Source organism: Condylura cristata, unplaced genomic scaffold, assembly GCF_000260355.1.
Source record: "Condylura cristata isolate star-nosed mole 26May11 unplaced genomic scaffold, ConCri1.0 scaffold00004, whole genome shotgun sequence".
Taxonomy (NCBI): domain Eukaryota; kingdom Metazoa; phylum Chordata; class Mammalia; order Eulipotyphla; family Talpidae; genus Condylura; species Condylura cristata.
In genome coordinates this window covers 39,084,005-39,100,548 of record NW_004567105.1, presented here as the reverse complement: position 1 = coordinate 39,100,548, position 16,544 = coordinate 39,084,005, and the positions used below count along the sequence as shown (strand labels likewise).

The 16,544-nt window shown below is 40.1% G+C and overlaps 1 protein-coding gene across 1 annotated transcript in view; it reads left to right on the top strand.

Moving 5' to 3' along the window:
• TMEM117 (transmembrane protein 117) overlaps window positions 1-13,142 on the top strand; it is a 117,842-nt gene extending 104,700 nt beyond the window's left edge. Inside the window, exon 6 of the mRNA XM_012735153.1 lies at window positions 11,427-13,142. Within this exon, the coding sequence (XP_012590607.1) occupies window positions 11,427-12,073 (647 nt within the window). The 3' untranslated portion in view covers window positions 12,074-13,142. The remainder of the gene's footprint in view (window positions 1-11,426) is intronic.
• The last annotated feature ends 3,402 nt before the right edge of the window (window positions 13,143-16,544 follow it).

Below are 16,544 nucleotides of genomic sequence, written 5' to 3'. Positions count from 1 at the left end.
CATGTTGCCATATAGGTTGCCATTTCCAGACAGGCTGGCTCAGATTTTGTGATGACCAAAGCTTCCACAGTTTGAAGAATGCCTATTTAAAAATATCAGCACAAGGTTATTTTATCTATGTATATATGTTCAGTGCCTTGGAAGGAGTCTGTATATGCAGGAGACACTTAGCCTTTGTTGTCCTAATTTTGAGGTGAATCTTCCAGGCTTACCCAAAAATGCTTGTTCCACCAACAAGCCTTATTATTTTCTAAAGCTTTTGCTGCAGGAAGACTAGCTAGACTTTCTAATAGATGTTGCCTATTAATAGAGTTTGCCAGAAAGTAGACATATAATGTGATTGAGACTGTGTTCCCAAAGGATGCTGGTTACAATATCATTCAGAGAACTTTACAGGCTTGCAGACTGCTGGCTCCATTCCGGATGGCGCCCACCCAGTAGGTCTGAGCAAAGGCCAGGGATGGGTCTTTTGAGACAGGCATTGATTGGGAGCTTAGGCCAGCCACCTGTAGGCTTTTGAAGATTGGACAGTTTGGATTCAAAATAAATAGGGTGGGGCCTCCCTGGTGGTAGAGGAGTTCAATCTCAGGCTATCACCATGATGTCCTGAGTTTGATCCCCAGCCAGGGAGCTGACCCACATGGCGCAGCAGACCTTTCCTATCTTATCCGCTCCTCCCCTCAGCAGTGATTTCAGTAGATCAACCCATTCTACTCCCCACTCTGTGGGGAATTCTCTCATGCCCACACCTCTGGCCTGCACCCCAGTTCTGCTACACACATACAGAAAAATAGACTGCATGTGGGTTTGAGGATACAATCCTCAAAATTCCAATCTAATTTAAGGCAAGATGTTCTTTGTCTCTTCAGCTCATGCTAAAAATTTCTAGAAAAAGGGCAACAGGTTTGGACGCTGAAGTAAGTCAGAACTTTTGCCTCCCCTGTTTTTGTTCTTTACTCACTTTGTTTTGTTAATTGGCTAAGACTTTTCTGAATCTACTGTGGAGCAGCATTTTGTAAAAGGTCCTTTGATCTGACTTTCTGCCGTAACTCATTCTGGGAAAACCTAGATAAAGCTTTCAAAAGAAGGTGCTGTATGTTGTACTGTTCTGCTCCTTTTTCCTGGGAAGCTTCAGTGTGTTCCTTGATAAACAAATATAGCATCACCGCTGGGGTTATAAAGCATGAAATTCTCCATGTCCATCAATGGTTCTCAAACCTCAGTGCAGGCCAGCACCATCTGGAGCGCTTGTTCAAGAGATCTGTTGGCAGTGCATGCAGAGTCGGATCCCTGGCATGAAAAGGAGGCTAGAAATTGCCCTGCTCAAAAGTGTAATAGGAATGACTGCAAACTGATGTAAAAACTGGAAAGGATGATGGTGTCTCCCAGGGTCAAGGCCAGCTCCACCCTGGCTCAGCTACCATTTCTCTGTGATCTGGATACATTTGGTGTATCCAGATACATTCAGTGAATACTGAGGCAATGGGATATAAAAAGTTAGCACTTAACTGCTGGTGGAAATGCAAACTAGTACAACCACTATGGAAAACTGTTTTGGAGGTTTCTCAAACTGCTAAAAATGGAGCTTCCATATGACCTAGCAATCCCACTCCTAGGTATCTACCGAATAGGCACTAAAACACTGATTCAAAAAGACACCTCTGTACCCCCATGTTTATTGCTGCTTTATTTACAACTGAAAAGACATGGAAACAGCCCCAATGCCCAAAAGTAGATGACTGGATTTAAAAAATGTAGTACATATACACAATGGATTATTACTCAGCAACCAAAAATAAAAATAAATAAATAAACACCTGCCTTTTGCAGCAACATGGATGGAGCTGGAAAAGGTCATGCTTAGTGAAATAAGCCAAAAAGAAAAGGAAAAATACCAGATGGTTTCACTCATAGCAGGAGTATGAAGGAACAGGCGAGAAAATAATAATAATAATGAACAACTATACACCAGAGACATTTTAGACTGTTTTCTTACCTGTTAAATGAGGACAGTGGTGGTACTTACCCTATAAGGTAACTGAGAAAGAAATTGTGTCTGGGGGCCTCCCTGGTGGCGCAGCCAGTTAAAGCGCAGCACTGAAAAGCTGGCCACAGCTGCTTCTATGCAAGTTCCATCCCCACCCCGGAGGTGACACATGGCGTGGCAGACCTCTCCTGACCACCTGCTGCTCCCCTCAGCAGTGTACATCATCAATCTGCCTGTTCTGCTCCCTGCTCTCTCTCGCTCTCTCTCACCGCCCCTGCACCTTTGGCCTATACCCTAGTACTGTATGCATCAATAAATAAATCCTTTTTAAAAAATTGTGCCAGGTGCCTTCCTGGTAGCCTAGGGGTTCAGGCTGAGCACTATCATCCCCAGCCAAGAAACTCACCTTCATGGAGCAGCAGCTCTCCTGTCTTACCTGCTGCAGTGGATTTCAGTAGATCTGCCTGTTCTGCTCCTCACTCTATCTCTGGTGAATCCTCTCATCCTCTCACTCCCACACATCAGTTTTCCTATGCAAAAATAAAGTGTAATTAATTAATTAATTGTGCAAGCCACTTAAAACTCTGTCTGCCACTGTACTAATGGAGTAAGTACTCCATAAGTTTTCATTCATTTTAACAAACGTTTTTCCTTTCAGCCATTCATAGTTTGTGCTTATTTAATTTAAAAATATCAGGTAGCCTGAGAAAGTGTCCTTATTTATTTATTCACTACCCCACATTCTCCACTATAACCACGCCTCATCCTCAAAATAGAGAAAACTAAGAATGGAAGAAAAAAACCTGTTTTCCAATTAAATGCCCTGTGCAGGGTTCTCTGGCACTGATGAGTTTCCATTGACACCTTAGAAGCATTTAGGATTTGAGTATTTTTTTTTTAATCCTATTTTTCAAGTTCATTTTATTTATGCATGTCAGAAATAACTTGGATTGTTGCATCTGTTTTGCTCATCTGGATCCCCCCTTGACAGATGGTTTACTGCAGTATATATGAGATTTCATTTTATAAGCCGAGCTACGGCTTATAAAAATAAATCATCTCTTTCCAAGGGTGTGGTGGAATCATTTTTCGGGTAATGTTGACTTTGGTAACAAAGGGAATACATGTAATTAGACACACCGGTGCCATTAGCTCCAACCCATTGCTCTTCCCCTGAAAGTCAATGGTAAAAGCAGCTTTATAATGACCTCCTCTGCCCTCTTCCCCGTTACCTATAAGGTGAGTGCAAAGATGGATTCAAATGTGATGTTCTGTCTCCGGAGGCGAGAGAGGAATGGCCTCTCCATTCAGTCCCCGCAGCTCCTCAGAGTCCTATTAGTGCCGGTCCCCGCGGAAGCCCTGCCATCTGTCATCCCAGCCAGACAAAGGAAGTGTCCCGTTGGTGGCCATCATCTGAGTAAATGAGGAGGGGGCTGGGGGAAGGGCCAGAAGGAAGGCCTGCTCAGCAATGAGGAGAGAATTCACACTGTTGGCATGAGGATGCCCAGGGGGACTCTTCAGGCAAAACTGGAAAATGGAGAAGAAAACGAGCCTCCACGGCGTCTGCTCTATTTCAGCTTCCCCAGCTCTGGGAGAGCACAGGTGCTTTACAGCGGGAGAGTGTGGGCGACATGAACAAAACCCTTTTGTTTTTTCCATAGATGCATGATTTCTGGCCACTGAATTCCCAGAGGTTGATTTTTTTAAAGGCTTTCCAGGTTCAGTCAGGTCTCGGGACGGGCCTCAGGTGAAGTTGGGTGGGCCAGTGGTCCATTCATAGAATGTTCTGGAAAAATTAGCAAGGGACGTGTTATAGGAAAATAGGACATATCCCATCCACAGTGCCTGATCCCAAAGATCATGAATGTATCCAAAGCACACAAGAACCTCTTGCTCTTCTCAATAGTAAGCTTTCTTCAACCTTTCCTGCTCCCCACTCTGTTTCTAGTGAATCCTGCCACCCCCTGCACCTCTGGCCTGCACTCCTGTTTTTCTATAGCATAAATAAAAATAAATCTTAAAAAAAGAAAAACAAAGCTCATCACCAAGACATGATGGCTTTGCCCACAGATGCCTGTTCTTCCTTATTGCCCCTCAGCTGGGGTGTCCTGTCTGCTTTCTGCTTATTGGGGACTTCTGTAGTGAGGTTCATGCCCTTCAGGAATTGTCTTCACAGCTAGAAAGAGGGCTAGAAATATGTAATTATTATCTTTAAAACTGGTTCTTTTGTTTTTTCCAAATTTCCTGATTTTATTCTAATTAGGCAATAATTCTAGAAAGACTGACAATTCACGAGATCATTGTAACATTTAGATTTGGTTTGAGAAATAACAAAAATAACTTCACTCCTTGTATTTTTCTAGACACATTTTCTCAGCGTTTTCCTACAAGATATTCCCTGAGCTCGCATGTCTTCGACACTAAACCTGGACATAGGGAACACAGCAGTGAACATGACAATTCTCAGTATTCCGAAAGTCAGAGTCAAGTGGGTCAGACAAAACCAAAGTTAAAAAACTAGCTCTTGAAAGCTGGTTCTAGAACCGGGGAATCCAGAGAGTGAGGGGCAGGGCTGGAAACAAAATGAGGAGGGCACATGGTGGGGGGTCATGGGTACACGATGGTCATGACCCCCAAAGGGAGACCTTCTGCCCCCATGTATACACAATGATGAAAACCATTGTTACCACAATTTAAAAAATTCAAAATAAAAATAAATTCAGTTCAACAGCATAGTGTCTCTCTTCTGTCTTTCTCTGACTCTCATTCTCTCTGACTCTCTTCATCTCTTCCTCTCTCTGTCTCAGTGTTTTTCACTCTTCTTCCCTCCTTCCCTACCTCCCTCTTGGCTTAGGCTCAGGACTCCAACAGCATCACCTTAGCCACATGCTATTGCTGTTTTTCTCAGCACAGTTTTTTGTCATGTTGGATCATGTCTTCAAGGATAGTCTCCCACTTAGGAAGCGACAATGACAAGAGCACTTGCAAAGCTATCTTCATTTGCTTTTAAATCTTAAGACAATTTATAAATGCAAATACTTCTTATTCATAAATGCCTGAGTAAATAACTTTAATTTCCTGCATGATTTCCTCATGGTGCAAGCACTTAACATGGTTTTGGATGCCTCTGAATTTTCTGCCAGAGACTTAAAGAGAAGCCACTCACAGAGTCTTGCTCTCAGTATCCATGTCTTCAATGAAAAGACACTGAACAAAACCAAGCTAGGAACAAGCAATTTGTTATAGCAAACTGATTTTTAAATTATCCAAAACTTTTTTTTTTAAGATTTATTCATATATTATTTTCATAGAAGAACTGGAGTATAGGCCAGAGGTATGGGAGTGGGAGATGGGGGTGAGAATATTTACCAGACACAGACTGGGGAACTGAACAGGTGGATTTCCTGAAATCTACTACTGAGGGGAGCAACTGGGGAGATAGGAAAGGTCTACTGCACCCAGCTCCCTGGCTAGGGATCAGACTCAGGCCATGATGGTGACAGTGCTGAGATTTAACTCCTAAGACACCAAAGAGACCCCACAAATTCTTCTTCAAGGCCATGATTTCTTGCAATCCCATACAGGCCACTGCTGCTCTGTGAGTCTGCACTGGAGGCTGGAGCCTAGTCCCGTGGCCACACCAGATGGGGCAGAAGGCCCTGGCCACAGCTCAGCCACAATGCTGACTGTCAGCTCTGCTGACTAATAGGGTTTTTAAAATACTCGCATCGCATATTTGAATCATGACACTTCATTTCATGGAACAATCAGCACTTTGTGGCCTTCTTTCTTAGTTGGAAAAATGGTACCTTTCTCCAGACTGTTGTTATTTCCTCTGCTAAATGAGAGTGATAGTTAATGAAAAATCCTTTTAAAGATAACTAACCCAGGAACCTATACACTCCCACCAAGTCAGAAGATAAAATTACCATTAGAATGTCATTTTTGACAATCAAGTAAGATTTATTAAAATTGCAAACTATGAGAAGGAAGTAATTCTACCAATACCATGCAGAGATTTCTCATTAAAAGGAGGCAGGGAGATAGTTCAGCAAGGAGATTAATAGAAATAATGTATGGATGCTAACCTGACCTCCTTGCTGATTTACATTAAGTGATGGTGCTGACGCAACGGGGGGAAATGCAAAATTCCTCATATTATTAATGCTGAAACACCCGGTTTCTTGTTATGGTTGATTGTGCATTCACAACAACACACTTGGGAAAACAGCAATGGAAGCACTTTCTATTCTTCTCCTATTTGTACCTCGTATCCTTTCCATTTGGGTCATTCCAGGGACTGAAATTTATTTTTTATAGTAAGCAGTGTCTCTCAGAATGTGTCCTCTATTTCTTAAGGAAAACATTCTCCATCTGAAGATTTTTGTATTCCATCTTTTTTGTTCAAATGGTGACATGCTCTGGGCCATCATGTAATATTAAGTTTTAGAAAATGCTTATTTCACAGACTCATCAAGATGTTTAGGAGTCGGGGCCTCCATGGTGGCCCAGGTATTAATTCTCAGTGCTGTCACCACCCTGGCCAGAGTTCAGTCCCTGCCAAGGAACATTTAAGTTACAAAATATATAATATTTTGTTAGGAAAAATATCAGCATTCATTCATTTGGCAAAGCTTGTAGAATTGTATATGTCCTGTGAAATGGACCGTACTGCACATAAATTATGAAATAAATCAGCAGCTTTTATAAGTAAAAAATAAAGAGGAAAAGGTATTGTCAAGGTAACAAAACTGTGTGGGGAAATGGAGGATGGGTGATAGAGAAAGATGAGCACCCTTCCTCTGTGCAAATGGCCAGTGGTTATGTCAGGCAAGCAGAGAACAAGAAAGAAAGTAAGAAGAACCATTTTCTCTCATTATTAGGAGCCTCAAGTTTCAGCTGAATGCCTGTGACAGAGGGGGGAGGGCAGCGATAGATCTCTAGAAGCAAGAAACAGGTTACGTGATCTCAATAGGAGCCCCGAATCACACTTTTCTTCTCTCTCCCTGCACTTGCCCACATCGTGGGGTGAAGTGGGACTCCCCTGTTGTTTAGCTTCAATATTTGTGAACTTGAAAGACCACTTCTTGGACTAATTCTTCTGCAAGCTATAAACCACCAAGTGTTAAGCACTTTTAAAAAACATGCTAAATAGGCCCTCCCTGGTGGCGCAGCAGGTTAAAGCACAACACTGAGAATCTAAAGCCACTTCCGCATGAGTTTCATTCCCGCCTGCCCCGGAGGTGACCACATGATGTGGCAGACCTCTCCTGACCCGGATGTGACCACATGGCGTGGCAGACCTCTCCTGACCCACCCGCTGCTCCCCTCAGCAGTGTACTTCGTCGATCTGCCTGTTCTGCATCCCACTCTGTCTCTGGTGAAGCCTCTCACTGCTCCTAGCCTCTGGCCTGGACCCCAGTTCTGTATGCACAAATAAATAAATCTTAAAAAAAAACAAAACATGCTAAATAAACTGATTCCCAAGCTACATACTATCCTCTTGGATAACCGCTCCTGGGCATACCTACTCTTTGACATCAGTAATCCACACCATTTGTTCCAAACGGCGACTTCTGATCATCTCACCTTAAGGATATATCTTTGCTCCAAACCTTATCCATTCTTCTCTCCCTCTGTTACGCCACCCAGATTCTATATTAACTGGAATGAAGAAGCAGAAGAATAAAATTGTTGAATTAAGATTATCTTGCATTTTTGGAAAATGTGATGTTTCAGAGAGCTTTCAAATACAACTCTCATTTTCGCCTCAACAGTGATTTTGGAGGTGGTTGTGGTTATCTTGGTATTTTTTTCCATTTCACAGAAAATGGATTCACATGACTATTAAGTAGAAGGATTGGGGGTTGGGGGGGAGGAGATCAAAATCCTAGAACTGGAAGCATCTAGTTCAGTTTCTACTTGAAAATGAATTATTGAGGGCTGTAAAGGTTAAACAGGTAATCCAAGGTTTACTATCTTGTGTAAGACTCAGATCTCCACCTGCTGATTCCAGCCTGCAGCTGGGTCGCTCTGGGGCTTCCTCTCCATACCAGAAAAAAATGTGTCAGAGCAAGGCAGCGATTGCCATTAACTGATGTCAGACAATGCCTTTTTAATTTGTTCCTCTTCCCCTCCCACCTGAATATTTAAACTCCAGGGCACAGCATAATAAAGTGATCATTTGTCACAGAAATTTAGTGATCAAAGAACCCAGCATTATTGAATTTCAGTAGGAAAAACATATTTGAATATATGGGGTGGTCTCCTGTCCTCCTTGAGGTTCTTAGTGTGATCAGTGCACATTCACCAGGAATTCACAGGGAATTAAAGTGCATGCTCTGATTTTATGTTTTCCTTTTGTGCACTAACATTCCCTGAGCATCTTTTCACTGAAACAAAAACACCCTTCACCCAGCAGCATGAGCATCCCTCTGTCCTCTGATTATGTGACGTGTCTTGTGTCATTTTCTGACATCCTGATACCCTACCCCCGCCCCACCCCAGTCTAGTGCCAGCAAATGCAGGGCAGGTTCACTATGGATTTGAGCAAATGAATAAAGGAGAGTCCTGAGCCCTTTGTGATTTTTGAGGCTTTACTGCCCTCAGGGAATGGGGCACACAGGCACACCAGGCAGGGGGGCTGGCATGCAGGGAAGCAGGCACAGGGGTGGGAGTGGGGAGCTGGGCGTCAAGCAGGAAACAAAGCTTCTGAGAGCCCCACAAGTTTTTACGTTTCTCTGGGCTCTCCCTGGTGTTCTTGCCTCTCCACAGTCACACAGCTCATCCTCTTATGACGATCTCTCAGATGTGCTCTGAAAGATGTGCACACTTATGCATGTCAACACCCACGCTCCAGATGTCCACAGTCAGGGACATGTGCCCCAAACCCACATCCCCAAGGGTCCTCTGCATCAAAACTATCAAGGCTGCAGGAGTCAGCCACAGAGGCCAGAGGCATAAAAAGCTCCATTTACCCTATACCCAGAAATAACCCATTTGCAGATTGTGCTTATCAAGAGTTTATAAAAAAAAAAAATAAACTAGTGAGAATACCTACTTCCCCAAAGGACTTTGAGGAGTTAAGAAGGTAACAGTCTTTCATACAAATTCAAGGTCCTTTCTCTCACCATTCTGGCTTTGTGATGTGTAGTTCACAGCAAGAGAGTAAGTAGGAATCTCTTACACCAGAGATACACTGAAACCTCATTTTTCAAGTTGCTCTGTATCAGGGAAACAACAAACTCCTTAGCACTGGATGAGAATCCTCTTCAGTTTTCCCTGACACCCATCATTCAGCTTCCTCCTGCCCATTTTCCCCTATCACAGACCCTGTTCTTTACCTTCTCTCTCCTCTGGCCCTTCACAACTGTTACCACCTGATGTTTTTCTGATTTTCTGCATCACAGTAAAAATTTATATTTTCCCAAACTGTCCTCTGTCCTGTTTTCCTTTCAACCACATAAATGGCTACTTCCTCTAATTCTATTCCATTTTCTCGACATCTTCAGAATGTATGTCTTGTATCATGATTTGACACCTGTCAAATATAGCCTTTTTTACTTAGATGCCTCAGTCCTACTTCCCAACAAGATGATGGATTCCTCCCTTGGAGGTAGAAGTATTTCCTTCAAGTATCCTGAGTCTGTGAGAACATGAAGCCTTTAGTAATGACACTCACCTATGCATGTGATTATAATTCTTGGCATGAGATTTTCTTAATTTATTTTATGGTGATTCTTAGGGTGAATCTGTTTCAGTTTTGAAGATCCAGGAGGACAGGCTGTTGTAAATATTTTATCACATCTAGAAACAAAGCTTGCAGAGTCCCAAATTACTTTCTAGATTAAGTGTGCAAAATAAATCATTCTGGCAAGAGCATCTATTAAAAATATTAGACCCAATATAGTTGAATGATTTCAGAGTAAGCAGAATTAAAATTTAGCATCACATGGTTTCTATAAATTTTCCTCATAAAGAAGTATTACCTTCCCATGTCCAATTAAGACATTACCATGGCTTAAGCAAAACTTGGATGAAAATAATAGTAACTATTCCTGAGTTTCTATTATGTACCAGTCACTATGCTTAGGGTGTAAAAATCTTTTGTCAGCTAACAGTTTTAATAAGTAGTATTATTTTCTGCATACAAAGAAACAGGGGCTTAGAAAACTCAAACAAACAGACTGGTTATATAAATAAAGGTTATATAGCTAGTCAGTTGTGGGGCCTGGGCTAACACCCTTCAGCTTCACATGTAAAAGGAACATGAAATGATGATAAAATACTTTCTGAAATGCCCCACAAAATTATATTTCTGTGTAGTTATATATTCTATTAGAGTACCTGTTGGAAAATACACTTACCATTTTTGGTTTAATAAGTTTGCCTAAGATCCTGTCTCTCCTATCCCAAGAGTTCTATGAACATGTAAAGCAGTAACTTAGTAATGTCCCATATTACTATCTTCAAATGTAAAATAAAATAATTTTGACATGTATATATTAATTATAACTAAAGTTTTTATCACCTTGTTGCACATATCACCTGATTTGCTACAGCAAACCTATGAGGAGAATATTACTATCCTTTTATGACACACTTGATATTTAAAAACTTGAAGTAATTAATGATTATAATAAAAATTATATTGGAATCCAATATCCATTGAAAATTTCTCCATTTGCAGATATAAAGATATCACTAGATAATATCACTCTAAGCAATGTCTTATTTATACGTGATTTTTAAATACTACAAAGACATTTTAGTACTGAGAATCTCTCCAAATCATGTCTTCTAAACACTTCATTAGTTTTGGTTATATTTATATGTCTGATAAATGGATTCTTCAATGAAAATTTGATGCAATAATCTTTGAAGCCTTGAAATGAATGCTCAAGGATTATTGATCTGAATCACTTCCACTAATGGCTTAATCAACAGGTCACCTACAAGCAGCAATGTGAATTCAATTGATATGCTGCTGTGCTTGCATTGCAAAGTGATTTATTTCTTGCCCAGGCATAATTATGAACCTGAAAGAGATGTTCAGTCAGAATTGGGCTTTTCTTGGAATTTCCTCAGAACTTTGTTTTAAACGTTAATGGGAATGTTCTAGAGAATAACCTATATGGAACCAGATTTGAGTACACCTGTGATACCTATAAAACAAGGGGGATTAATCTGGTTAGTTTCAACACTATGAATTACTGGTTTCAGGACCTACAGCTACATTTTCATGTACATATAATCCATTTAGAAAATCCCCTCTGCCAATTCACTTAATGGCAGCATAGCACTCTCAAAAATTAATTGTTAGCAGGCCTACGACATTAACAATTTATGCTATTATACCATTATCTCCATTTTCTTGGAGAAATGTCTCTTGCAATTTTATATTTTTTTACTAATGCAGTGTTTCTCTTTTTTAATGCAGGTAAATGGTTTAACTATGGAATTATCTTTCTTGTCTTGATTTTGGATCTTAATATGTGGAAGAATCAGATATTTTATAAGCCTCATGAATATGGACAGTATATTGGTCCAGGACAGAAGATATATACAGTGAAAGACTCAGAAAGCTTAAAGGATTTGAACAGAACTAGGCTATCCTGGGAATGGAGATCCAATCACACTAACCCACAGACAAATAAAACATATGCCGAGGAGGACTTGTTCTTACACAGCAGGTTCATAGGGGCTAGCCTCGATGTCAAGTGTTTGGCTTTCGTTCCAAGTTTGATAGCTTTTGTGTGGTTTGGGTTCTTCATCTGGTTCTTTGGGCGGTTTCTGAAAAATGAACAAGGCATGGAGAACCAAGACAAAACTTACACTCGTATGAAAAGGAAATCCCCATCAGAACATAGTAAAGATATGGGAATCACGCGAGAGAACACCCAGGCCTCTGTGGAAGACCCATTGAATGATCCTCCCTTGGTCTGCATCAGATCTGACTTCAATGAGATTGTCTACAAGTCTTCCCACCTAACGTCGGAAAACTTGAGCTCACATTTGAACGAATCTACCAGCACCACAGAAGTTGACCCAGATCCAGTGACTTCTAAAAGTACACCTACGAACTAGACTCACTTGACGATAGCACAAAAAACAACCTGGAGTGTCCCTTTAAAGAGTTAGTCTTTCCTTTTGTAAATGTAAGGTTTACGTAGTCTTAGGTCAAGGAATACCAACAAAGCCACAACGGTGCTCAACATGCTTTTTCTAGGACCCATTGTTTTCTATTTGTATTATGAGACACGTGCCTACTGTCTATCTAACGGTCCTCTAGAGATTGCTTTTCACAACTGCACAAGCTATTTACTGACTTGACAGCATAGTAGAATATTAGCTAATTACCTGTGTATCTCATGTTCAACCATAGTGGTGCCTTGAGACATTAAACTGTTTTTAACTGTACCAGAAATGAAGTGTGGAACAGTTCTCTAACCTACTTCACATAGGTTTTTTGTATCCTATTCTTTGATCTACACTTGATGTCTGAGCAGGACACAGAACAGCCAAGATGTGGCTCAGGAAGTGTTTCTTGGCTTATAATTCAGCGGCAGAACTACTGACTTTGACAACTGGACTACAGAGAAGCATGGTGATCACCTTCACATTGGCTGGCTCTCTGCCAAATCCAAATCCAGATGCAAAATCCAGTAACAGGAGAAGGATAATCTAGCATGGGTCACTACTTGTGAAATGTGACTTTCTCTAACCAGGAATTGCAATTAGATGATAATACCTAATTATGTTTTCCTAATTAAAGATAAATTGAGACTTGATTAAAATTCCTGCCCTTCGCCTTTGAGAACAAAGGTTAAGAGGCACAGTTGGGTGAATTCTCAAAGTTATTGGCATTTATGCAAAGCCCTAGAAAACAAGAGGAACTGAACTTTTAATCGTGTGAGGGTTGCAGATCCTACCATCGATGATGTGTGTACATCTTTCTGTAAACATGGCTTAGGACAGTGAAAATTGAAAAACATATGCCAATCTTGGCAAGGGGACTCCTCTAAAAATCATGCAGCAGAATTACGGGAGGTAGAAAAAGACATGCATGAAAGAATCTGTCTAGTGGCTTGTATGTGTGCATTTCTTTCTTTTTTTTTAAGAATTAAACATCGCACATTAATAAATAAGAATTATAAATCTGCACTTATGTGATCTCATTTTTTTGGGGGGGGGAATAGAGGGGTTTGAATTGTTTCTTTGTTTAACAGCCGCCCATTTAAATGTTATAGATCTTTTAACTCCATGTCAGGTAAGTTAAGAAATGGAATCTTCCAACATGCTTTAAATTTTATTTCATAAATTGTGGTTACATGTTCCTTAAGGGGCTTAGGAGAGATCACTTTTAAGGCTAAATTACTTTTCTGTCACATACTGACATAGCTGTATTTTGTCTTTATGATCTTTTAAATCTCTCTTGTTTTGATCTATCTGCTTTTAAGCTTGCAAAATGCTGGATTTAGCGTGCATAATAGGAACATGCATTTATCTGTCACTTAGGAGCCAGCTTTAATAAACATATTTCTACAGCTGTTTACCAAGCTATGGAGCCATGCCCTGCTGTTTCTTTTTCCTTTAATAACCATACATGATGCTATTTAGAATCATAAATGTTCTTGAAACTAAAAATGCAGACATCAAAGTCCTACAGTAACTCTTTGACCAACATGTCCAAAAACATCATATTATCCCTGTGATAGCTGGTAATGTTGGTCCCTACCAAATTTGCATCACATAGTATATGCAACATTTGACTCTGGGACAAGTGGTTAATACTAACTTGGACTGTATCTTTATTCTAAAACTCAATGTATTATTCAATAAAAAAGGAAGTTGATTTTTGGAAAATGTTTTTTTTTTAATCAATATGCATTTCTTATGAAAATATTTGAGAACCTATGTGAGTTTGAAGAAAAAGTATTTCAATAAAGGAATCTAAGTAACAGGAAAAAAAAAAAACTTCAGAGTTTGTATTGTTAAGGTGTGACTAGAAAAGCTGGCTTTCAACTGATATGAAAATATATCTTTGAAAGTTGCCATAATTTTAATATCAAATGCAGTAATTTCCAAGAATGGTGTTTTAATAGCTGAACAATATTTGAACCTTTGAAGGATTTCAGTATTTAATTGTACATATCAATCTTGACATTTTTACCTACATATGGTTTTCCTTCTTTTCTTTGCTACCTCTTTTAGCTGTTACACATCCCATTTGCAATTCTACCAACAAAAGGTTAGAAAATGAAGGAAGGTGACTCAAAACATTACAAACAGAGCGACCAAATGACCCAGCAGTTCTCCCCCAATGAGTGCAAAAACAAAATCAGAGGGATATATGCACTCCTATGTTCATTAGAGCATTATTATAGTAAACAAATTATGGGAACAACCTAAATGCTCAAGGATAGACAGTAAATTAAGAAGATGTGATCAATATGCACAATGGAATACTATTCAGATGTTAAAAAGAGATAAACTCTTGCTATTTGCAACAACTTGGATGGAACTACAGGAGATTATGCTAAGCAGAATAAAATAGAAGAAAGACAAGTGCCAAATGATTTCTTTCAAGCCTGGAATACAGAGACAAAACAAACCCTAGAAATCTAAATGTAAAATCTAGGCTACCAGTAGGGGTTTGGGAGTGCAGAGTAAAGGGGTAAGGGTCCCAATGGACTTTGGCAAAGAACTATAGGTAGTAGGTGTGGTATGGTAACATTCATGTGAAGAGTCACCTGTATTGTAAGCCAATGCTATCTCTATTAAAAACAAACAAAACAAAGATAATTATTTCAGGTTCACATGCTCCACATGCTCTAGAAAAAAAGGCCAAAATCACATCCATTCATGGTTAGTCTTGACCCGGAGTCCTATAAAAGTGAACTGTAACTATTGAGCTTTCTGAATATCACCCTGTTTGACTATCAAGACATTTATAATAAAGATGTGGAGAAATTTCAGAATAATGAAGTTTAAAAAGGACTAAAAATTCACTAGCCACAGATTGTAAAAAAGGCTTAACAAATCTGATGCCTCAATTGCCAGGATGTTTAAGGATATAAGCAATTATATTTCTGCTGTTCAGTAATTACATTTTCTTCCATGCAGTGAAGAATTTGCACTAATTTGACATGATCTTAGTATCCTAGATCATACAGTATTTTGTTAGTAGCTTAAAAGGAAAATTAGATAAACACTAAATTTATGCCTGATAATGTGTGCTTGGGCATAATCTTATCACGACTTGCCCAGTGAAAGAACCATAGTTTGTTACCTCCTCTTCTTACCATGTGACTACTTATTATATTCACTTTTCTCTTAGCACATATAAGATCACCAGTGAATCCCATAGAAATGTTAAGAATTTGAGCCCTCTCTGGCGGCACAATGGATTAAAGCACAACACCATGAAGCAATACGTAGCCACTGCAATACAAGTTCGATCTCCAGCCAAAGTGTCCCATGCGGAGTGGCTGGCAGACCTCTCCTGTTCCGCTTGCTGCTCTCCTCAACAGTGGATTTCAGTCAGTCTTCCTGTTTTGCTCCCTGCTCTGTCTCTAGTGAATCCTCTCCCCCCCGCCCCACTCCTCTGGCCTGCACTCCAGTTCTTGTATGCATGAATAAATAAATTTTTTTTAAATATTAAAATTTTTCCCTCTCCATTTGCCCTAAGAGTCAACCAATAAATCTCCTCTTACTTTTATAGCATCAGATTTCACAACATGTAGGGTCCAAAAGCATTGTTGGCTGACTGTACAACTGAAAGAAGCCATGCACCACAGACTCTCTAATGTAGAAGTGAGGGCAGTACTCAGGCCATAGCTTACTGCTGCCTACAAATGCAATTTTTAAATTACTCAGTTGCCCTGTGAGTCACCGACACCACCCAATATGAAACCTAAGATAATGCCAATAAATCACTTAACTATCCTTTGAGCTGATGGCACAAAATGCCAAATAGATTTTCTAAAATTTCACTAGACCTCAGACCTCACCGTTCTGTTATACCTGTCCTCATTTGCAACTGATTTCTAAGTTAAAACTGATTTCTATAATTTAGACTGGACTAAAGTTACCTAATAATTTGAACAACCAACGAAGTTTAATTGTAATATTTGTAGCCCACAGGTCATTCTCTTGAAGATACTTTTTTAAAAGGTAGATATTTACAGTGGGGAGAGTTAGGCAAATGTATTGGAGGGGCTGCATTGAAGGCTTGGAAATAAAAAAATGGCAGTTAGTGTGTTTGGATTTCAGGAAGGAAGGGAGAACCTTGTCAAAGAAATCTTAATATAAAGTTGTCATAATTCCAGTATGCCTACATATTAGGGAGAAGTCTCAAACACATGTTCAATATAGCTGAGGCTGTCACCAAAGTGTTGGTTGGTGGGTGGTGGGTGTGGGTGGTGGTTGCTTGTTGGTGGGAGGTTGGTGGGGGGTTAGTTGCTTGGTTAGTTATTGGGGAATTAGTGGGTAGTTAGTGGGTGGTTGGCTGGTTGGCGATGGCGGCTGGTGGGTGGCTATTTGGTTTCTTCAGTAC